General features: G+C 32.4%; 1 protein-coding gene across 1 annotated transcript; it reads right to left on the reverse strand.

Moving 5' to 3' along the window:
• Positions 1-7,021: 7,021 nt before the first annotated feature.
• On the reverse strand, positions 7,022-14,527 carry LOC101214873 (ABC transporter G family member 25). The gene is made up of 4 exons (XM_004139632.3): positions 14,158-14,527; positions 13,817-14,044; positions 13,116-13,719; positions 7,022-8,307 (listed from the first exon to the last, which is right to left on the reverse strand). The coding sequence occupies exons 1-4, from the start codon at positions 14,251-14,253 to the stop codon at positions 7,304-7,306; spliced, it is 1,932 nt and encodes a 643-aa protein (XP_004139680.2). The 5' UTR covers positions 14,254-14,527; the 3' UTR covers positions 7,022-7,303.
• Positions 14,528-25,680: the final 11,153 nt, after the last annotated feature.

Here is a 25,680-nt window from a genome sequence, read left to right on the forward strand (position 1 = left end):
CATCTATTCCTATATCTCCTAGCCAGTAGAGCCCTCGCCTGACCATTAGCACCCAAATCCAACTCCCTCACCATTCCCATGCCTTTAATCGCACAACAGCCCAATCTCCTAACAACGCACCTTCACAACAAACATCTATCGTCAGACCAAGTGAATAACCAACCACCCAATAGTAGCTTAGCACCTGACCTCAATGAGCTACCTAACCCTGCCACATTTAGAACTACCCCGACTAATTCTGGTGAGCCGACATCCGAAGATGTTCAGATTATTGAACCTAACCTCCCTCTTACCATCAGAATGTAATGACCCATCTTTTCTAAATAAGTCGAGGTCATTAACTTTTGATAAAAGATCTTGATGGATACAAAATGAATATAAGATATTTGAAAAATATACAATCGAGGAAAAATAACTTTAAACGGGCCCGGTTTCAAATTATTGTTTTATGTTTGAAACCGGGCTCGTTTAAAGTTATTTTTCCTCGATTGTATATTTTTCAAATGTCTTATATTCATTTTGTATTCATCAAGATCTTTTATCAAAAGTTAATGACCTCGACTTATTTAGAAAAGTTGGGTCATTAAAGCCACCACCCCAACATACTAGATGAAAATAGATGCACAATTTCCACATAGGAGGAAGGTTGTAAAGATACAGAAGTGTTGGGCGAGGAAAGCCATTGTGAGGCCATATATGCTAATGAGGAGAATAAAACAATCGAGATCCCTGCAATGTGGGATGCATTTCAGGAGATGCTAAGAGAAAATAAGGGGTTAAAAGAGCAAATAGCCAATTTGAACACTCAAATGCGAGAAATGGTCGCAACGATCAATCAGCTATTCTCTACAATATCCAATAGGAGTTGCTTACTGGTAACACATTCTACCCAGTCCCGCCAAATCACAGAGTGACACAATAGACAATTCACCGCCCATGGGATATATCTACGTGACTCTTGTGCAGTGCGTACCGCAACTGATCATCACACCAGAATTAGTGACCCACATTCGTCCTCTCAATGTTCCAAACTCTCCTCTTGGCGATGCAACTACCTGTCCTCCTCATCCTGAAACTTACCAATAGGGATGTACTATTACCTTGCAATTTTAACCTACTTCATCTTTTTAATTGTAATCAATTCCATTTAGTTAGTATATTCGTTCTTTTTCTTTATGTGAATTAAATCTTTACTTCGCGTTGTATGAATACCTATGGTGCTTCCATCATTTTGTTTATATGCATTTTGTTGTACCGTGCAAAGATAACCCTCATGAGGAAACACATGTCACACTTCATTTGCTTGTTGCTAGAATTACATGCTCCCTTTGGCGAACTACACTTAGTAAATATTATTTCTTACATTCTTTAGGTGAAGCTTTAACGCAACCCTCTTTTGTCAATCTTTAAAAAATCATTTTATCACTCACTTTTTTGCAATGAGGATATTGCTACTCGCTAAATTTAAGGGTGTTCGAGGTCCGAGTCAAAACGTTCTGCTAATATATATATATTTATACAATTAAATATCCTCTTACCCCTCAGTATTTTCGTAAAATAAAAACTCCTATACCGCAGCCTCTCGTACAAGTAAATAAGAACCAAAACTTCACCAAAATGTAGGAGTAAATACTAAGTGGCGACAAGAGTTGTATGTTGAGGAGAGGAACGGACTCATAGAGCTCCTATGATTTTTCACTCAGCGCCAAATGTAATGAAATCACTACTAAAAAAAACAAAGGAAGAAGAGGGAGATAAGACTTTTTTTTAAAAAAAAAAAATAAACAAGAGTAGTTTGAGGCCTAAGCTTGCCGTGTTTAGAAATAAGAAAGATTTTTGAGTACTTAGTAGACAAAGAAATGAAAATGGTGCTAGCATACAAGGGAGTCGATGAGGCATTCTGAAAGGATTAGCGTGAGTACAAGCACTATTTTAAATTTGGGGGTGTGATAACTTGTAAAAATACTAGTTATTGCGACCTCTTATGTAAAATAATGAGGGTTCATTGTATAAAAGTAGAAGATTGCAGAAAGAAAAAGTAGGAATCTAATTAATATGCGAAAAGTCTACCGCAAAAGAACTCTATTTCTGTTTTTACAAGGTTTCAACATGTTTTATCACAGGATGTTAGATGAAAAAGAGCAAGCGCATCACACGCGAAGTAATCTTCTCAACTTTTCGGTGTAAAAAAGTAGATGTTAAGTGATCAAGTAACTAGCAGACAAAAGGAGTTTGCAAAAATTTTAGAAAAAGACAAATAGACTAGGCTGCGCATCAGAGCGATAACTTTTCAGGGTCTTAATGGAGCGCTGACATGTCAGCACCAATTTTTGTGTATATAAACATATGCACCCCCTCAACAGGTGTGCACAAATTGGTCATGTAGATACTGTATTTTGTCCTATATTTATTTATTTATTATAAAAGAAAAAGAAAAAAATTTGAATTTTAAATTTATATTTTAAAACAAAAAAAAATAATAATAATACATTTAAAAATAAATAATAAAAATAAAAGGGTTGTTTCCCTTCCTATTTTTTCTCAACCACCGTTTTTCTTCGTTATCACTCTCAATTTCTCCCACTCTATCACTTTCTCCCACTCTCCCACTTTCTTCATGTTTCTCTGTAGTGTGCACTCAACTTCATTATCTAAAAAAACCATTTGGCATTTAAGGACAGACCTATTGGTAAGTTTTTTTTATTCATATTTGATGATACTGCTTTAATTATTAACTGTTGTGTTAATCATTTTACAGGCTAAATTAGTTTTTTTTTTTTATTTACTGGACATCCTACTTTCCATTCTGTGTTAATTTCTTTTTAATTACTGGGCATCCAACTTTCCATTATGTGTTAATTTCTTTTTAATTACTGCGCATCCATTTTCCATTAGGTCTCAATTACTTATATCCATAGGACATCCTATGCATAATTAATTAATTAGTATCCCTAGGACATCCTATGCATAATTAATTAATTAGCATCCTGTATTTAGTAATACTTATTCTTCATTGGCATCCGTTTTACAATCTTTGTTAATTACTTTATTCATATGGCATACTGCGTTAATAATTACTCCTATCCATATAGTATCCATGTTAATAATTATCCATGTTAATAATTATCCATGATATAATTAACATTCTGTATTTGGCAGCCTATTAATTAATTAACAACTTGTATGTGACGTTTTTCACTCACTCATTCTAATTATTTGCATGATGTATTAATTAACTAATCAGTATGTATCTTGCTATAATTATTTGATATTCATTTGGCTGTGATTATTTATTTGCATATTGCGTTAAACCTACTTTGGCATTCAACTGTTAATTATTATTTGATATCCATTTGGCATCCTCGTTTAATTATGCATTAATCAGTTATTTTACATTATGCATTAATCAATTATTTTGCATCATTTTGAATTAATTAATTATCTTGCATGTGTTGTATTAATTAATTATCTTGCATCCTACGTTAATCATCTTGTACATTTTGCATATTACTTATATTATCAATGTATTTATTTTATCTCAGCATATTACCCTTCAAGTATTTTTTAAATTTCATAATGTTTTGTCATTGTTATTATTCATTTTTCAATTTAAATATAAAAGTGTAAATTGGAGAAAAAATATTGTTTTTTATGAATTTTATAATTTAAAATCCACGAATACATGAAATTTTTCCGTTTGAAATTTAATTAATAAATTGTTTCTAAATAAACACATTTCATATTTTAAATGAGACTGAGTAGTGTTTTCTATGAATTTATTAATTCTAGATATATGAAATTTCTCATTAAACACCTATGATAGAGATTAAAATATCAAGTTTTGGTATCTTAATATTTTTAAGGTGAATAAAAATCTTTTAAAACAAAAATAAACTTCATTTTTCTAATGGCTCCTATGCCACCCATAATTATCAATTCATGCTTAGGTTTTACTTTCTTCGATATGAATTGATAAACATGAGACATTTAAACAAAACCTAAATAAAAACTTTGTTTTGTGAACCCCTATATTTAATTTAAAAGATAAAATTGGGTAACCATTTTGTGGGTGTTGTAGGGTGCTAACACCTTCCCTACACACAACTGACTCCCGAACTTAAATCTCTGAATTTACGTAGACCATTTTTTTTTCTTTTTTTGGTGACCAATCACACCTTAATATGATTGGTGGCGACTCCAAAATTATTTATTAAAATTAAATAAACGGGAAGGTCGGCCGCTCCGCGTAGCAATCATGTCGCGATAGGCCAGACACGCAAGATATCTTTACAATCTCCACATTCTCTCCATCACCATATGCAAGGTGAGAGCCTAAGCATAATACGATGGAGAATTTCACAACCCCACTATTCTCCCCCTACTATCTAGGCAACATTCTAACCAAAGAGAATGATTTATCAAACTCGAAGACATAATCATTCATTTATATTCTCATTTATTGACTTTATTATTGTATTGTTTTGTAATCAAAACATTAGGGTTGAAAGGCTCAAATTGTTATGTTTGAAGGCAATGCATTTCTACTACCACTTTGTCATCTCTTTATCTTTCCGTATACATCCACGATTAAATAACTACATATAAATGAGTTATGTGCTTGATACGAAGAAAACAATATTGCGTGCGATACTAGTTTTGTTGAGTTTAGAGTTAACCTTGATCCTTCAAAAGAAGAGCAAGAATAGAGATCAGAATCATAATTTACTTTGAACTAGGCAAGCAGTGAAAATAAATACAATAATGTATTTGCATCGGTAAGCTCCCCCTTAACATGCATCTCTGAGAGGATGTTGTGTGTGGTAAAACATGCTGAGAGGTATGGACCTTAATCAAGGGTAGGCTACTATTATTGTATGCATAATGAGTCATGATTTATTGTCATTTAACCCGTGTATTTATATCTCGAAAGGTGAATGAGTATGGTAGTGTACTGAGAGGTGTCAACCTTAATTCGTGGTTGGAAGTATCTAAATCACATCAAAGTATCAAGACATCAGCTAGTTTGTATAGTAATTTAATTCAGTTTCGTTCCTTATCTAGCCTAAGGAGGAGAATACCCTTACCCGCATCATAACTCCATAGTCAACTTGCACCGCCAAGCACCGTAGTATAAATAGTTAGGAAAAGTTTGCATACTGTTCATACAACTTATTGTTCAATTGTTATCACATGATTTTGCACTTATTATGCTGAAATAGGAGCTAAGAAATAATTTCCTATGTTGACTCTGGATTAACCAGGTAAACCTACTATTTTGCTTACACTTGGACAAGCAGTAGAAAAACTTGTACTCAACGAGGACTGAGGAATCACGCGATCAAGAGGTACATTGTGCGCATCTCACATGCTATGATCATACCCCATGACTTATCACCTTGAATGAAGCACGCTCTACAACGAGTTACAGTGAGCGTATTATGTGCAATGACCTGACTCAGTGATGTATTGTGTAATTGTATTAAACATAATCGAAACTATTAAGTCCAAGCACTAAATGAACAACCAGTGTGCTCCAATGGACACACGATGTTATAATTATGTCCCTAACGAAAGTTAACAAACCACTTAGTGGGACTAGTAGTGGGTCCCTTACTTAGTATATTTATATACTCACTCTTTTCTCTGTTTAGTATTTCAAGCAAATGTATAGAATCCATAAAACTGATGAGCGATAGAAAGGATCTGTGACAGGCTATATGGGAACTCAGTTCTGCTTTCCCGTCTGTTTAGACATTTTACTTAAGATTTCGTCTTATTTGTTTTTTCTTTAAAATTGTCAGAACCCACATATCATGTTTTGACGGTGTTTTATTGAATTTGCAAATTTTATGTTGTACGAAGAGTTATTTGATATTAATTTTATAAATTTTTTTTACTTATCCTCTTTTTAAGAAAGTGTCTTTTGATATTTATCTTTTGAATAATGACCTTAGCTTAGTTTAAAAGTTTGGATCTTTACTGTAACTCACGTAACGCGCAACTTAATGAACACTTAGTTTGCACTAGATGTGATACTCCCTCTCATGTATACTTAGGCTCCCCTTAAGTCTGACAATATTAGTGTTTTCACTTTGACCTCTGACGGTGAGAGTGGGGCTTTCTCTCAAGGTGATATCTTCCTTTATGATAAGCAAACTATCTTTACTACTAGATCTCAGCCCTCCCCCTAAGATAGAGAACCTTTTCCTGTGATTACGTCTTAGCTTCCACCTAAATTGAGAATCCATTCTCAATAACAGTTGGTTTAGGATCCCCAAAACAAAGTATGTCTTAAGAATGTTGCAGTCAACTAAGGAAGAACTCGCAGTGAAAACACAATGAATAATTTAATGATGAACACAAGAGTCATATGAAGAATATAACTCTTACACTTGCATGAAGAACACAAGTTTTCTTCCGCAATAAAACCAATTCGACAACCCTATAAATGGATTTAATAAATTTCTTTAAATAATCTAATCCATAAAAGAAATAGCACCCATTCAGAAAAGATAAAGCCACAAACCCAAAACGAAAAGAATATCATATGAAAAGTGCACAATTTTCCAAATAAAAAAAATTATTTAGAGGAAAATCTTCTGATAAAACTGGATGTTAAGACAGATAACAGCATGAACCACTGCCTTAAAGAAATTATAAAACAAACTATTCGAATTCTCCTACGGTCGGTTCAAATTTATTCATGTTTCTTTATTTATTTCTCACAATCTAAAGAATTGTACAAAAGCACAAACTGGATACTTTGTGTACACTCTCATTAAGATCCTAAGTTCTGAGCATTTAATACAACTACCCCTCATGCATCATGCATGGACCAGTTCAAGTATACTCCTACAATTTGTCTCACGATTCTAGCATTACTCTCAAATTTCATCATCAATATTAATCCATGTTCTCACATCTTTGTTTCAAATTTAAAATTTGACTTGACCTATAACTAAAACAAGTTGCTACACGGATGTACCAAGTGTATTTTGAAATAATAATGAAAAAATAGGACTTTGACATTGAAAATATAAAAGAAATTACTTATTCATTCTATTGATGGATGTACCAAAAGAGAAAGCACTGACTTCTCATATTGCAAACACTTTTACTAATATTTTTCTTTTAAAAAACATTCATAAACTTCATCTTGGCTATTTACATTTACCAAAATCATCATTAGTGTGGTTTGGAGAACCAGATGGTTAGTGGAAATCCTTCCAAGGTGTGTCAAACCATGCATGCAATGCAAGCTTTTCCTTTTGCATTTTCCTCCTTTTAGGGCTCTGTCTGTTTTCTATTTGATGCGCCTCAATGCCAAATATGCTAATAACCTATAACCCACAAACATAAATAACAAAGCTCCAATGCTCAATGCAGGGCTTATTTGCCCTGCCACATCTTCTTCTACAAACTTGCAGCTGCTTACTTTCTCGGTTCCATGTCGTGAGCAACCAAGCAACGACCATATCTTGTCTCCAGTGCCATATTGCACATTGATGAAGAGCCTATAACTGTAATACGTCGTCGAAATGTATTTGATCCAAGCCATGCCCGTTGGTACTTTGTGTACGTAAAACCCTCCGGTTAAGACAAATGCCAACATTGTCACTGTTACTATGGTGGAAGCTTGTTTTGCATCCATGATCGCTGCACCTAAAGCAAGGCCGAGACCTTGCGATACAAGCACGTAGCCAAGAAGGACCAACAGTGTCAATAGAAAGGCACTAAGCTCCGGTTTTAGCTCGGTCATCCAGTATGACACTGTGAGGAATATTGTTGGTAGGATGAGCTCCATGGGAAGATCTCCGATGATTCGAGCCATGAAATATGACGATAGCGTGTACATTCCGGAAGCTCGTTCCTTAAGGAAGATTGCTCGCTCTTGTGGGAATGCAAAGACAGCATTAAACGAAGGGAAAACACCCCAAAAAATGGAAATGAAGAAGAGGAGACCAAGACGATCTTGAATATCTCGAAAATCTGAGTGCCACCACATCAATCCTGCAAGCATTGCTGCAGTTATAACTTGGAATACTCTTAGGGCATTGAAGGTTTCATGTTTTCGTTCTTTGAGATTTCTTTGGAGCAAGATACTCAACTGGTTGCACCACAACAAAACACTAGCTTTCCAAGTATTGGTTGACGATTTTTGCTCACGTGTCATTGTTTCGAGCATCATTGATGTTTCCATGCAAGCTGCCTTTACTCTTGGAGCCAAAAGAGTGTTGTAAGAAGTAATTAGGGTTTGCTTCATGTTGGGTTTCTCTACTTCACTTGTATTGTCAATTTGGTAAACACCTGCATGCATGCACACATTAAAAAAAGTTAATTCAAAATTCAGCTTCTAAATTTCTCATTCAACCAAAAAGATGGAAAGAATAGTTTTTAATTTCATTAACACTATTCCCAAACATCAACTAAACAATCTTAACCATTGGAAGTTGTAGTAACAATATTCTTTCTTATCCTTTCTAACAATGCTTTTGCTTGAACCACAATATATATATTTCATATTAATTAGCAACAAATAAAAACCACACATGAGAACTTTCTAAAGGATAACTAGAACAAGTAGGACTTTTGTCCAAAAATTAAGCGGACAACAACATTTAGAAAAAAATTGCAAATATATATAGCAAAATCTATCCCTTATTGATAGAATTCTATCCTGATTTAAATTTTACTATATTTATAACTACCCGTCTTCCAAACCATCATATGATTGGATATATAAAATCCCATTATGGGATAACACTAATACACATATAAAAGGGTATAATTAACAATACAAATGTCCCAACATAGATTAAGTAAACATAATAACAATAATAATAATAAAAGGACTAATTAGGTAAGTGCGGTTGGATAAGAGTATCTGGTTGGAATGTTTGAATTGGTGGCTTATATAATTCAAAATAAAAAGCAACTCTACAAAGACTAAAAAAACCTAAAGAAAAAGAGAGAACCCTTAAAATGCATGCACGTGTAGATTATTCTAAAAGTGGATGTTTCCCATTATACATATAAACTATTTTAATAATTTTTCCCATTAATAAAAATGAAATGACAAAAATGCACCTTCTTAGAAAAAAAAAGTTCCATAATTTAAATAAATTTAATTAAAAAAAAGCATTTAAAACAAGGAACAGCCATAACCATAACTCTTTGGAAAAAAAAACGAAAATAAAGTTAGCATTGTTGGTGGTAAAGGCAAGAGTTCCACTAGTGCTTGGTGCCTACCACCAAGCATTTTGGGCGGCCAGATCTCTCTCACTAATACTCCATAATGTTATCATTATGCCCTAGCATTATATGTACCCAATGGGACTGCAAAATCTCAACCCTACATGTGGCTGGTTTAATGTATTTCTACATTTTGGAAAGGTGGGCGAGAAGTAAAAGATATTCCACGTGGTCGTTTCACAGTTGAGATTTCTTGATTCTTTTTGTGAGATGACTTTGTATATATCTATCGATTATGAAATTTCAGGTCGACCACACATGTCTGTTTGTCTATCAAGTTTTCTGACTTTCTTTAAAGAGAGATTATGAAAGAAGAAGGTTGGAAGCAAGACTGTTTGATGTGAGAGATCAATGAATAATTAGAAATTATATGTTCTTAAAGATATTGTTAGATTCTAACTTTTAACCTATCTTAACAATTATGAAAAGCTTCCCTAAGGGAGAGATGTATTCTAGGAAAGACGTATTCTAGGAAGGAATCGATGATGTTCTAATATTTTTCATCTAGATAACCATCATTCTTTTGAGGACGATTTTAAAGAACATAGAAGAGTCCGAAGACATAAAAGAAGGATAAGATCTCAAATAAAAGCGAAAAGTTATAGACAAATTTAAAATGAAGACTGTTTCCAAACCTTTTGACTAAAGTGACCCTTATGAATTTCAACCTAAGGGAAAGTAGGGACTACACCATTTCTTTTTTGTTTTTAAATAATGATATAAAAATTTTCAATTATTTGAGAAAGAAGAAATGGAAAGAAAGAATAAAGATTTATTAAAAAAAGAAAAAAAAAGTTATATTATGATATTTGCTTCATTATAATTGAAAAGATTTGAAATGGGGCTCACTAAGCTTCTTCTTGTGAGGCTAAGAGAAGTTGGTTGAATCATCTTTTCCAACAGCTTCCCATATTATTACTACAATTACTTTTATATTATTTTATAACCTTTTTGCCCTACATATATAGCCCAGCAGGCACCCCCATTAAATGTTATTTGATAATCAATGTCACCATAGTTATAATTAATCCTCTTAATTTTTTTCTTACCCCATAAATGTTATTTCATAATTAGCCACAAGACCCTCTTAGATTTCTATTTAAAGTATTGGGTAGAAAAAATTTTCCTATCACTAATCAGCATAAATCAAATGATAAGACACTAATGTAAATTTGAATCTAAAAAGGAGAAAAAAAACCTCTACATCATGAAACCCATCATTATATTTTTTAAAGGGACGATTAACTTTAATTACTAATTAACTATGAGGGTGATGCATCATCCACTTAAAATTGCCAAGTCAAAACCTCCCCCACCCCACTAAATATATATCCCTGCACTTTACAATCATGGTGTTCTTCATTTGATGAATATCTTGAAACTCAAAAAACATTATTATATATATAATTATAAAATAATATTAATGTGTGTGTGTATATATATTCCAACACATTAATATTATTTTACCCTGAAATTTTCTGTATCCTTTCTCACACACCTATAACTCCTAAAAACACTAAGAATAGAGGGAAAAAAGAAGACTAGGTGATCAAAGAAAAAACAAATATCTTTCTATATAGAGACACATAACCCTTTCCTTGGCTTTTACACATATGGGGTAGACCTCCACAAAATAAAAGAATTTTCGATATTGATGTTTAATTATGGAGCAGCCCTTTTAAAAGGAAGAATAAAAGTAACAAAAAGAAAAAACAAAACAAAGGCCATAAGTTGAAGAGCTTTGTTTTTCAAAAGTAGAGGTTTTTATTTATTGGGAGAAGAAAAAACTGAGGAAAGTCATTTGATTTTTATTAAAAGAATCCCTTTTGGTCAATAATTTTAAAAAGAAAAATATATATATATATATATATATGTTTGTATAAGAAATGAAGAGTTTGGGATGACCATAGTTACCTTAGAGTTAAGGTATCTAATTTAGGACCCACTTAAAACAAAACACACAAAAAAATCATTAATCTCTTCCAAAGAAAAACCTCTTAATTTTTTTCCCATTCACTTGGAGAAAAAAAAAAACTTCCATTATGGGGTTGAACAGTGGCTTATATTATTTAGTCATGGCTATTTAAAATAATATATGTATTTATAAAATCCTATCAACTTAGGAATGAAATTGTAACAAATTACATAAATCCTATCAATTTTTTTAATTGATTAAGTAATTTAAGATTTAGAATATTTGAAGAATCACTCTTTGACAGCTAGCATTTTAATGAGGTGGGACAGTCCCCTATTTTATGGTCATTTCAGGCTCCTGATATTTATGAGATAAGAGATAACATCTATTTAATGTTCTTTCTCAACTTGTTATTTCTTTTTTTTATTTAAAACAAAAAAAGAAAAGAAAAATATATCAAACAAGTCAAAACCAAACAAATCTCTTGAATCTTTTTGTCAATGTTTCATCAAATCTAGTGATAGGGATTATCATATTTATTAACTTTACCCCCTTCTAACTTACTATTAGTTTCCTCATCTACAATTAATAAACATCTATAAAAACAAATCAAATTGAAATTCAACTAACATACATTCATATTATCTACTTGTTTAGGTTTAGATCTTTAGATCTTAATAGTGATTGCCCACTCTTGTTTCAAAAATATATCAGAAAAGGAAACAGTAAGGAGATAGATTTTTTTTTTCTTTAAAGAAAAGGTAGTTGTGAAAGTAACCTAAAAGTTTCTCTAAGGATAGTGGATGCTGCCCTAAAGGCAAAAAAAAAATTACTCACAACACATGGAAACAATATCCATAGTTTTACTCACCAAGAAGGGAAAAAGTTTCTTTTTCTTTCCTTCTTTTTTGCTTTTCCTTTCTTTTTTATTTATTTATTTCTTTTGAATGGAAGCAAATCTTCTGTAGAATAGGAATTTTCTGACTCAAAATTAATTGATTTAGTGCTAGAAAGAGAGATTTTGAAGAATATAAATATTAGCCTAAAAAAGTTTAGTCCCCCACCGCCATGAGTACCATTGGCAACAGTGTTTCAAAGTACTAAAAAAAATTAAATGAATATTTATAAGTAAATAATAATTAAAAACAAAATAAAAAAAATGGATTATTAAATTTAGTCAAAATCACATAACTGCATTAATTATCCATCCCTCATCACTTCACTTTAACCGAATGTTTCTTTCCCCATTTTCTTCTTCCTTCCCTTTCTCCGACCATGATTTTTAAAAATAATAATAATTGGTTGAATATTTCTTAAAATGATCCTATGAAATAAACGATGGAAACAAGGAAAATATCTTAAATTAAAATAAATCCATTGTTTGATTGAATTACAATTTCAATTGTTCGTTCATATTTTATAGTACTGGTATTCCTAGTTATCTTCTTGATTTTAAGTTAAATTATCATAAATTACGTTTTAAAAGGTTTTGTGTGAATAAATAAAAAGAATAATTTTAGTTTATCTATGAAGAGAATAAAAAGAGAAAATGACACATAAAAACATGAATGAGAATATTAATTAATTTCAAAACTTAAAATAATGAGTTAAATGAATTATTCCAAAATTTAGTACGGAGAATAAACCTCTAATAAATTCTAAAAAGAAAAAAAAAATTAAATTCTGGATGAAAAATATATAAGACCAGAAAACGAAAATTAAATTTATGTGGAATAAGGGTAGAGTTAGGAAAACAAGCCTCCCAGTTTGCACCTATTGTTTTGGGTAGTTCGGTTGTCCAATGGAAATTAGTGACATACAATTAGGTGAAAAAACATGTGATGGTAAAAAGATATGAATGTACAAATGAGTTGTTAGTGAATGAGGAAAATTTTATTTGAGAAAAGATAATAATAGGCATAAAGATGAGTGTAGGTAAGGTACGTACCGTTAGCGAGGTCGAGAAGAAAATCAGCTGGATTCATAGGAAAAGAGGGTGTGAAACCAATAGATTCAAAATAGCTCATTGCTTCACTTCCTTTCCCATAATACAAACATCTTCCTTCCGACAGCACCAACACCGAGTCAAAAGTTTGGTACACGCGGCTTGACGGTTGATGAATTGACGTGACTATGGTCTTTCCCTTATGAGCCAGGGCGGCCATAGTCGTCACCAGCCGATGCGCCGCAGTTGAGTCAAGCCCCGATGTCGGTTCATCTAGGATCAATAGACTTGGGTTTATGAGCATCTCGTGGCCTATGCTCACTCTTTTCCTTTCTCCACCGGATACGCCACGGATGAAGGCGTTTCCGATGATCGTGTCTTGGCATTTTGTCAACCCGAGCTCCGCGATCACCGACTCGGCCACCACAATTTTTTCTTGTCTTGAGATACTTAGAGGCAGTCGGAGGAGAGAGCAGAATATGAGTGTCTCTCGGACGGTTAAGTGTGGGTAAAGGACGTCATCCTGTGTCACGAAACCGGTTCGCCGGAGTACTGATTTGGTCAACTTTCGACCGTTGGCCAGTACTGACCCAGTCAAACCATTTCCCTGATATCAAACATAAAACGTCAATTAAAGTTTACAAAGATTTCTGTTTATGTTATGATTTGACATTTCTGTGGATATCGATATTTAAAACTCTTGCCTGCAATCTTCCGGCAAGGGCATTGAGAAGAGTTGACTTGCCACTCCCTGACGGACCAAGAATGGCTAGAATCTCTCCAGGCGACACCATACCGGTAACCCCATGAAGAATACTCCGCTCTTGAACGGGCGGTGGCGACCCATCCGACGAGCCACAACCGAGAATCCGTCCGATGGCATTTCCACTACTCTTGTCCGCCATCTTCACCCGATAGCTAACATCTACAAACTACAGAAAAAAATAAAATAAAAACCATATACAGATACAACAAAATCCTTAGACAGAAAAGGATAAAATAAAATGGAGGTATATCTTAGTTTATTGCCGTAATTGAACAATACCTTGAGAGTGAGAGGAAGAGAAGAAGAAGAGACTAAAGAAGGAAGGTGAAGAGAGGATGGATCTTTAGGTTGAGTTTCAGCAACAAAGGAAGGCATTTTTTGGGGTAAAAGAAACAAAATTAAGTATCCTTTCGTGTGTGTTATGAATTAAATGAAGTAGAAAACACACAAGTTGTAGGGTTTATAATTGTAATGTAAATTTGAATGATGATGATGATGATGTTGATGATGAAAATAAAGGGGGAAATTATTGAAGTGTGTAGAGAGAAAAGGAAAGAGAGAGTGTATGGAGAGGAAGAGGAAAAGGAGTAAAGAGGAGATGGTATTTAATGGAAGAAAGGAAGCATCAAAGTGCATGACACGTCAAACTGAAACACCTACACCCACTTCACTGCCGTGGCACCTCCATACGCCTAAACCCAAAGCGCACACACACATAACATTATTTTATTTACATAATCTAAATATTTCAATTATTCCAACTTAATATTAATATTACATCAACTGTGTTAATTAGTTTTCTTTTCTCTAAAATAATTACATAGATCAGAAAAAAGGTCATATTAGTCACTGTTGAGTTAATTACCTCACTTTGTTTTAAATCATTCAACTAAACATCATGTAGGAGAATTTTATCAAATTAAATTCTATATTTCTTTTGGGATAAAATTTGTTTCTATTTCACCAATTTTTTTTATATTTTATTCTAACTCTTTCAATCTTTAATTTGCTTCTCCCCTCATCCACACAGTACTTACCCTATTTAAAAGAAAACATTTTTTTTCATCTTTTGTTGGTTGATGTCATTTTTTTGGTGCTTCTTTCCAACTTTGCCTTTTCTTCTGACAGAGAGACAACTTTGCTTTTTGCTAAATGGAGGGAATAGGGGCTATTTTTGGTGTTGGGAAAGAGCTCTCTTTAGTTTGCTTTGGAATTACAAGGAGATGAGAGATAATATTGTGTTGTGAAAATAAATATAATATTCAAAGGAGACCGTTAAAATATGACTAATAATCTTCCTTATGGTCAAAATGCAATTTAAAAAATAAGCAATTATATATATATATATATATATAAAAAAATAGAGGAGAAGAAAAAATATTGAACGTGATAATAAAATGGGAAACAGTAAAAGTATAACAATTTCATGAGAAAAAGATAGAAATGAAAAAAGAGAGGAGAAGAAAAAATGTCAAATTTGAGCATCTCAGCTGTGCCCTAATAACCAAAGAAATTTTTTGCTGGGTAAGGATTTTTGCACAGTGTTGGGTTAAAAATGTTGAAGCTGTGTGAAAATTTCTTGTCGTCCTCAGATACTATAAATCAGGTCAAGGATTTGCGAAAACATCAGCCTATATTCTGTATCGCAAGCTCCAAACACTAATATATAATAGAAAGAATCTGCAGACGTGTTTCAATCGCAGTCAAGTTTAATTCATTATATGGGGTTAAGGATATATATACATTTATTTCATCTGGATGAGGTAAAATCACATTGGTGATAGGAAAACACAGAATCTCTTAATTGGTTTCCATTGCAATGGAATTAGATTCAACAGATCCAGTCAAATATATACGTATAATTTGTGGAAATGGGAGTTAAAATTACGATCGCGATAGAACACCTTCATCTGACTAGATGTGTACTAGCGAGCACAATAAATTTGTACTCTCTAAACAGGTACACAACGTAAAATGAGCAAAACAATACTTTTAACTTTTATTAATGATTTTTCAATAAAAGTAAAAATTGCAAAATTACTTCAAGGTTGAGGTAAAATTATATCGATGATCCAGGTGAAAACTGATGGAAGAATTTTTAAGCAGTTATTTCCTTTCCTTTCAATGGAAGAGAAATAAAAAGAAAGAGAAAGGGAGAAAGTTGCCATGAAATCAGTATTTGTTTTTCTTTTCTTTTTTTGTTGTTGCTATTTGTTGTCAAAGAACAGATTACAAGGTTGGCTGAAATTCAGGCAAAATGCAATGAGCTTGTGAAGGGAGCATTTAATGGGGAAGCAATTTTCACATTTTATTTATCTTTTAAAGAAACAAAATATCAATATCAGATTTTATTAAAAGAATTAAATAAAATAAAAAAGTTATTTGTGGTTGGAAAGCCTTATAATATTAATCCTATAAAGTTGCTTTCATCTCTTTGCCCAAACATATTGGGCATAAACACACGTATTATGTTTGGAAACCATGTTCAATAAAGTTGTCTCAAATATTTTAAAGTTAAGATTTCATCTTTCTTCTTTTCATTAAAGTTAAATAGTTAATTTCATTATATTATTTATGAATTTCATCCATGATTAATTTACTTATAATTCTATGGTTAGAATTTAATCATTGTTGACAAATCGAACTTCTATGAGATGCTTGACACATAGATCATGACCAAAATCAAAGTTGTTTGTTCAAAGATGATTAATGATCTCATTCACACCATTTACAATTTATGATGCAAAGGAATTTATTCTAACTCATTGGGTTTTCTTCTAGATATCATATATTAGAACATTATGTGTCATCTTTGGTGGGAGTATACTAAGTTCTCATTGAATGTTTGATAGCATTGAAAATGTTCATCTAACACGGCTTACTTCAAGATTGTTCCGTGATTTTACCTTCTTATTTAACTATTTTTATAGGTTACAAGCAATTATTCCATGGTAGAATTCAGTGTTGAAGTCGATTTAAAGCATTATAAAATGAGCAAATACAAAACTAGGAGGCATCAACCGGGGAAAAGACCAATGAGAGGAAGCTAAATTGGCTTTTGCCTTGGAGCTTATCATGGCGCCCTACGTTGTTGTGCAAGTTGTTGTAAGGTAGGAGCCTTACTGTCTGCAAAACATACATAGTGCCACGACATTCTAAACATGTCAGTGTCGCGTTGCCATAACAATTTTGTAAAAGATCTTCTCCATCCCAAGGTTATTTGGACTATCAATTCCAGCCATCCAAAGACAAATTTTATTTCTACTTTTTGAGTACTTTTCACTAGTTTTATGTTCATTATGATTCCCTCCTCATTTACCATGTGAATGAGAGGTTCAGGTAACATTTTCTAGCAGCTTGGGTTTCTAGAGATCTCCTTTTATTTCATTTGATTTGTGAGAGTTTGAAAGAAATTTTTGTGTCATTATTCATTTGCATTTAATTTTTAATGATCAAATTCATATTGCAGATGTACGTGGACTCTATATTTAAATTTTTGTGTCATCAACTGTATATTTTTATAGGTTAATAGACTCTAAATTTAACGAAAATGATAGTTTAATTAGGGTTATTGAAAATTAAGCTATTGATCACCCAATATGAGCCTTACTCTTAATGCAATTAGTCCATATTGAATCTTGCATGCTTTCCATCGTGGGATCAACTTGAACTAATTAGATGCTTAGGACAATTTAATTGTTGTGCTTTTCTAGTTTAAATTGTTTAGGGTTGACGAAAAATTAATTTAGTTAGGGTAACTTCATGATCAAATTCTTTGAATTGGAAGAGATTGATTTAACCCAAACTAGGCTTTACTTAATTGATTAACATATCAAATTTTCTTTGTTTATGCAATAATTTATCTTCCTTGCAATTCAAAGCAAATCAAAATTCCCTTCAATTACCTTGAGCTGGAAACAATTTTGCTTCAGAAATTCATGTGCTCCCTAAATAAGACCCAGACTTGCCACTAAGACTAGTTCTTCATGTATACTCGGTAATTTATGTGATTTAGATTTAGGCAAAAAAATCCACTTGATCAAGTTGGCATCGGCAAAGTGCCTTAGTTTCTCTTGCCAAAGTATTTTCTACCCTCTATCATTTTTTTTATTTCTTCTTTCTTGTATGACTCGATCCTCCCAGATTCAAAATTTGAATTTGCAGAACTTGAAAGAGAAGCTAGAGAGCAAAGAGCCTCACAAGAAAACATTTGTGCAAAAGGCATGTTTAAGGAAGAGCATCAAGAGTAAGAAGTTAAGAATACATGGTTGAGACTGAGTTAGTGGGCACTTTGAGGGAACTTGCTACTTTTAATCTGACCCAACAACCACTTTGTATTACCTATATCTTGAAATGACAAGTAATTCTAAGCCAAAAACGATGTTATTTCACGTACTGCATATATTTCATGATCTTGTAGGTGAGGATCTGCATAAACACATCAAGGAATTCCATGTTGTATGTTCTGGCATATGAGGCCACATGGAGTGACTAAAGAGCAGTTGAACCTCATAGTCTTTTCCTTCTCTCTAGAAGACGATGTCAAAGATGACTAGTTGTACATTCTACCTACATGATTCATAATAACCACCTGAACCCAAATGAAAAAGCTTTTGTTTTATTTTATTTTTTATTTTTTCTTGCTTCTCGAGCTGCCAGGATCAAAAGAAAGATAGATGGTATTATGCAGGCAAATGATGATACGCTTTACAAGTATTGGAAGTAGTTCAAACGCCTATATGACAGTTTTAAGCATCATTAATGTTTCTATGAGATATTTTCTCAAAAGATAGGAGCATTATTGATCTTCGTTGATCAAACATAAGCGTCTAACATATACTCTTTTCTTGTGTTCTTCGATGACGTGCATATGATACACTCTTAGAGTTTTGCATGTGAGAAGTATTATATAAAGCAAGTAAGTATTATTTTGAGGACGGTTTAAATTTTAATTTTTTTCCATCTTTCATGCACACTTGAGTTTTCCATCTGAAAATCCTAGATCTTGGCATGCTTAAGTACCTTTATCAAATTTATATGTTTGTTATCACCTCGAAAAACCTTACTAGCGTAAACTTAGTAATGCATGGGTAAGGATTCAACCAACTGATTTCCTACCTTTTGTTGAAAAAAAAAGAGAAAATAAATGAACTCTATGTTAGTGCTAAGAAAATCCCGCCTACCATGAATTGGGCTTTGGATAGGTCTTGTCCAAAATTTTGGATTTAATTATCTTGGTTTTTATTTAATTATGTTTACTTTATCGGGTATTATTTTTTAGATAATTGAATGAGATTATTTGGTTTTGTAGAAATTAGAACTAATTTAATATTTGTTGGATAATTAGAGTATTTAAATTTTTGGTGTTGTTAAGAGTTAAATTGTTATGTGGTTTATTATTTAAAATTGTGGATTTTATGGAATTATGGTTAATTATATGTATATATATAATTAATGTATGAAAAAGTAAAAATAATTTTATTGTGAAAATATGGGAGGAATTAATTGAGAAAAGAGAAGAATTGGATTTAGTTATTTGAAAAGGAAAATGAAATAAAAATTGGATTTACTTCTCAATTTTTGGAGATTCCTTCAATGAATGTCTGAATAGTCTTGAAATGGTGTTAAAGAGATGCGAAGAGACACGACTCGTAATAAACTGGGAGAAGTATCACTTCATGGTAATAGAGAAAATTGTGCTTAGGCACAAGATCTCCCATATAGGCTTAGAAGTAGACTCAACAAAGATGGATGTGGTAAGCAAATTAAATTGCCACCGCCTTCAAATATTCAACTATTGTGGAGCTTTTTGGGACATGCAGGATTCTATGGAAGATCTATCAAATGATTCTCCCAAATCACCAAGATGCTAAGCAACCTTTTAAGCGCCAACCAACCCTACATTTTTTTTATGAAAAGTACCACCAAGCTTTCCAAACCCTAAAAGATGTGTTGACCTCAATGCCTATCCTCATTACTCCTAACTGGTCGCAACCCTTCAAATTGATGTGTGACATCAGTGATGTTGTGTAGGGACTATGCTAGGTCAAAAGAAAGATAAGTTGATGCACCCAATATACTAAGCGAGCAAAACCTTGAATGAAGCTCAAGAGAATTATATAACTATAAAGGAGTTGTTAGTCATAGTATTTATGATAGAAAAGGAGTTGCTAGTCATAGTATTTATGATAGAAAAGTAGATGAGCTACATTGTTGGTTCCAAAGACATGGTAGACACTAATCATTCTGCGATCATATACTTGATGGCGAAGAAGAACGCCAAACCACGGTTAATCAGATGGATCTTATTGCTTCAAAAATTCAACTTGGAGATTATAGACAACAATGGTACCGAGAACCAAGTGATGAATCATCTATCTCACCTAAGCAACGAGCCTTTTCAACACGAGAAGAAGGACATTGAAGATTGTTTTTCTTATGAGCAATTATTGCATGTTAAAGAGAGGGAACACTAGTATGCGAATATAGTGATAAACTATTTGGTTTGTAAAACCTGGCCACAAGACTTCAGCAACCAGCAACACAAGAAGCTATTTCATGAATGCAGATTCTATAGGTGGGATGAACCATTTTTGTATAAATTGGGGTCAGGCCACACACTAAGAAGATGTGTTCCAAAATCTGAAACAAAGGAGATACTCACCAAGTGTCATAACGCACCATATGGAGGACACTTTGGTAGACAAAAGATGGCTATGAAGGTCTTGCAAAGTGGATATTTTTGGCCAACTCTATTTTAAGATGTGAGAAACTTTATGGTCAATTGTGACTGGTGTCAGAGGATTGGAAGTATCTCTCATCGCAATGAAATGGCACAACAACCTATCATAGAATTCAAACCCTTTGATGTGTGAGAAATTGATTTTATTGGGTCATTTTCACAATCTGGTAGCGACATCTACATCTTGTTAGTCGTTGACTATGTATGAAGTTAACTCCTATATGAAGAATGATGCGATGACAACCGTCAAATTTCTGAAAATGAACAAATTCATGCGTTCTGGAACACCCATGAGCTGTCATAAGAGACGAGTATTTTCACTTTATAAATCGCATCATCGAAAAACGACTATCAAAATATAATAACCCACAAAGTTATTGTCATCGCCTACCATCCTCAAACTAATGGTCAGGCGAAAGTCTCAAATAGGAAAATCAAGAATATATTGGAGAAGGTAATAAATTCATCCCATAAAGATAGAGTCAAACATCTGGATTCAATGTTATGGGCTTACAGAACCGCGTACAAGATTCCAATGAGAATGTCACCATACACATTAGTCTTCGGAAAGGCCCGTCTCTTATCACTAGAGTTTTAGTACAAGAAATTGTGGACGTGCAAAAAAGTTGCATGAGCTTCAAGGGTGGCGTTCTCAAGCCTACGAGAACGCTAAGATTTATAAAGAAAAGATGAAGGCATGGCATGATAGCCACATTTGTAAACGCAAGTTGTACCCTAGATAAAAAGTATTAGTCTTCAATTCATGTTTACGTCCGTTTTCAGGGAGGCTTTGTTCGTGATGGTTTTGGCTATTTTTGGTCAAGGAGGTTTTCCCATATGATGTTGTGGAGATTGCATCGCTGGATGGAATGAAAGCGTTCAAGGTCAGCAGACAAAGACTCAAGGTGTACTATGTAGATGAAAATTGCATCAAAGTCTCTGTTAATTTAAAGTAATCATGTCTTAATAAAAATTTTCTTGATGCGTTGATATGTTTGTATATATTGATGGACACATTCAAATGCAAACAAATCATTATTGTGCAGCATTTTACAACTTTATTTTTTTAAATTATATTTATATTTTGTTATTTTCGTTCTTGCATCATTTCCTGCTTTCTTTATTGACTTCTTTACTGATTTCTAGACTATTTCTTTTTGTGCCTACTAAGGACAAAAGAAAAGCAGCATGCCCAAGTTCTAGAACGCGATCTGAAAAATAACGCGATCTGAAAAATGAGCATGCGAGATACCCCTTAAGCATTAAGACAAATTCGTTTTCCCACTCATTGAATAGTAACACCTATGAATGTGTAATCACGAGATGGAAATTGAAGCATTGCATTTAATGAACTACCAGATTCTGAATGTGAAGGGACGCACTGCCAGATTGTCTGGTCACATTTAATGCACCTGAACCACCATGATGACTTGCGTCGATGGATTTTGATCATAAATAGCCATCCAATCCCTTCGTTTAACCTCATTTTTGTTCACGAGCTCAGGCATACCCAAATATGTTCTCACTTTGAATTCTTGCCCTCAATGTATTCTTCTTTCATTTTGTTGGAAAAGTCATCCATTTCTCTTCCCTAAAACCTAGAATCATGGTTGACTAAAAGAAAATCCAAGACTTCACCAGAACGCTTAAATTCATTGATACCAGTAAGAATCAAGATGCTTCTTCACCATATCCAAGACTCAAATGCCTGATTACCAACCCTACAAACACCCCATCCAAGGACCATATTTTCTCTTCATAGAGCACCAAATTTGAGGGCTCTGCGAGGAAAGAAATAACCAAGTCCAGCCCCATTGAAACACTACCAGAGGTGCGTTCTAATAGGCCTAAGATAGAAAATGTACAATAACGCCCATTGGGGAAAACCTAAGTTCCAATTACATCTGCAAGTGAGCTGAGGAGGAAGGATAACAAAGAGATCTTTGAAAATCTAAGCGACTTGGACCGTGTAAAGGCACAAGAAGTGGATGAAGGGGTGGTGAACCAACCAACCCTAAGCTATACAGCCCTAAATCATGGGAATGGTGCCAACATAAACTTGATTTAACTGACATCTGTATGTTCCTGTGGACAGGAGATCTTGGGTTCAAATCCCCACCCCTTCATTTATGAAGAAGTAGGGCTAAAAAGAGAAGAAGAAGAAACTACTTCCCATAATTTCTCAAAGTTTGTCCAAATTTTAGAAACGATGCTTAAAATGGCTGGACTAAATTTTAGTTCGATACAATGAAAAATTGAGTTAATTTAAAGTCAAATTTGATGTAAGCACGTTGCTAAAAAATTGAGTCCCACTACCGATATGTGAGTGTACAAATCGAAAATCTAACTTTAACGTTAACAATACAAACACTTTGTGAATTGAAACTAGGATGATTTTAGTGAAGTTATTTTCATAAATTTAAAATAAAACCATGTTTAATCTTTTGGAGAACGCTAACAAAATAGTTATAGGAGGAAGATGAGTAGGAATAACCAGATCATAATGACTTATGAACTATAAAGGAATTTCCCTTTAAGCATTCTTTTAAAATAGGTGCAAAAATATTTTCATAGAAAATATCTAAACTATGCACAAACATCTTTGATATAAATATAATAGCATTTAATAACATAATGGCAAACAAGAATATTAGGAGTTTCTTTAAGCCTTTTTTTCTCTCCATTATTTCCTTATTTAACGAAGTCACAAAAAGTTGATTACCTCACCCATTTTTGTATTCTCCACAAATATGGAATGATTTATTCTCTTACTTGTTAAGTGAATTTTAACTGTTGAAGGAATATAAGTTAGCTCAAATTTTATTTTCTCAAAAAATTAAAAAAAAAAAAACTCATTTTGCATTCCAATTGAGATGGTAAAGTTGTCTCTAAAGAAAAGAATATTAAAACATACAATCAAGAACTCTTCTAAGTTTTAAACCTCATGGTTCTCAAAGTATTTTTACTACCATGATTGTGAGGTTAAATGTTGTATATATATAAACTCAAATTTCTTTCTTTAACTTCATGAACTTCATAGTAATACTGAAATCTAATGCATGACAAAAAGGTTAATGAAATAGAATAGGACATAGTTGTTAATCTCTGTCATGTTGTTTAACTTTATTTATGTTATTAATTACAACCGCTACATTAAAAATGCAAGAAAACGGTTTGATAAAAGTGTCAATAAAACTTAATATAACGACAGTCAATTAATATCTTGATGAAGTGAATGACCTTTGTTGAGTGTTTGTTAAGTTTTATGACATGTTTGGGAGTGATTTTGAAATGGTTATTTTTATCAATTTGAAAACTACTCTAAAAATATATTTAATAATTCAAAATTAATTTTATAGGGTACACAAATTTCATTTGAATGTATAAAATTAAAGGAGTTGTTTGGCACCGACTAGAGTTGAGATATGATGTTCAACGTTCATATGCGTACTCTAGGGAATTTATATGTTTATGTTTGGTATATAGAGCTGTTTGGTCTAAATTCATATATATATATATATGTTTGTGTTTAGAAAGCAAACTTAAATTAATATGATTGATGTGTATGGTGTAGTTTTTTCTTAAAATTCTAAATAACTTGCTTCTATGACATAGCTAATTATGTTTTGAAACCCTTTTCACCTATCTTTGTTTAATTTGAATAAAATGTGCTTTGCATTATTTTTATTAAAACTTTTCTTTTTTTCTTCCATTATTTTTCTGAAAAACAACACTATAATTAAGGGATGTTTGCAAAAATAGCAAAAAAAAAAAAATTATGATAATAGAACCCCTGTCACTATATTTTATAAATTGCAAAAGTAGTAAATTTAAAAGTTGGTAGTTGTCTGATAGCCCTATAGTCATCTGATATATCTAATTATTTGTCATATTTACAATATATAAAAAGAAATGTTATGGATTGTTTTTTTCTAATTTTTCTTTTATTTTGACGTATGATACAATTTCCTATAATTAACCCAACTGCATATTTTAGTCAAGTCTAGATAAATTGAGAAACCAAAGAATAATCAGAACTTTGATTCTTAATTTTTCTCTATAATTTTCATCATCATCATCTAATTATTTTTTCTTCCTGTTATTGCTCTTTGTTTATCCTCTATCATGACTTTTTTTAATCTCTCATCATGTTAGTAGTCAATAGGATGCCAACACATAATTTCTTCAATAATTCCACATTCAATTCATCCAAATTTTGATAATAGTCAAAGAACATATCTCCATTTTTCAATAATTCTTGCCGGAAAATATTTCATAAAACAAATCTCTATTTTAAGATTTTTCTTTTGCTTTTTTTTTTTTCCACCATTCAATCACATACATATCTTTCCAAATTCTTAACCCTCATATAATATGCAATTTCAATTAAATGAAAATACTGCAGGGATCTCTCTCTCTCCATATTCTTAACACGGTCTCATTTCACGTATGCAAATAGTTCACAAAAATAGATGCGGACAATACTTCTTTCTAGATTGCGATGGCTTTGTTAATAAACAATCCGTCTTCTTTCTATAAGAATGTGGTCTAATCATTCTTGAATAATATCTCGATATCAAATTACTATAAAAGGTTACTATTACGCATTTATTTTGAGTAATTAAAAATCTGCGTTTCTAAGGATTCTTAGACACCACAAAAGTTATTTAAAAATTACAATATTATTTCTAAACATGTACTATTATTATTATAATAATTACTCTAATTGTTCAACACCAAAATTTCATAATAAATCCGATCCACAAGTATACAATTGGATCCAATTAACGACAAAAAAGAATTTGAGTATTTTTAAAAATAGTAAAATAAATTAAAATATTTACAAGCTATATAACAAAATTTTGAATTATACCAATGATAGTCTTCTATCACAATAACATATTAATGACAATCAATGATAAAACTTACTATAGGTCGTAAATATTTTATAAAATTTACTACTTTTAAAAAATTTTAAGAAGAATAAATTTAGTATAGTTTTTTTAAGTACAATAACAATCGTAAGAATAAGAAATTTTGGCCACTAATAAACATCGTTA

This window comes from Cucumis sativus, chromosome 7 (assembly GCF_000004075.3).
Source record: "Cucumis sativus cultivar 9930 chromosome 7, Cucumber_9930_V3, whole genome shotgun sequence".
Lineage (NCBI taxonomy): Eukaryota > Viridiplantae > Streptophyta > Magnoliopsida > Cucurbitales > Cucurbitaceae > Cucumis > Cucumis sativus.

Excerpts from the sequence above, each read along its gene's own strand:
- LOC101214873 (XM_004139632.3), bottom strand. The coding sequence starts at position 14,253 with ATGCCTTCCTTTGTTGCTGAAACTCAACCTAAAGATCCATCCTCTCTT. Across the intron at positions 14,045-14,157 it reads CTCTTCCTCTCACTCTCAAG|TTTGTAGATGTTAGCTATCG; the intron begins GTATTGTTCAAT and ends TTTTTTCTGTAG. Across the intron at positions 8,308-13,115 it reads TCTTCTCGACCTCGCTAACG|GTGTTTACCAAATTGACAAT; the intron begins GTACGTACCTTA and ends GCATGCATGCAG.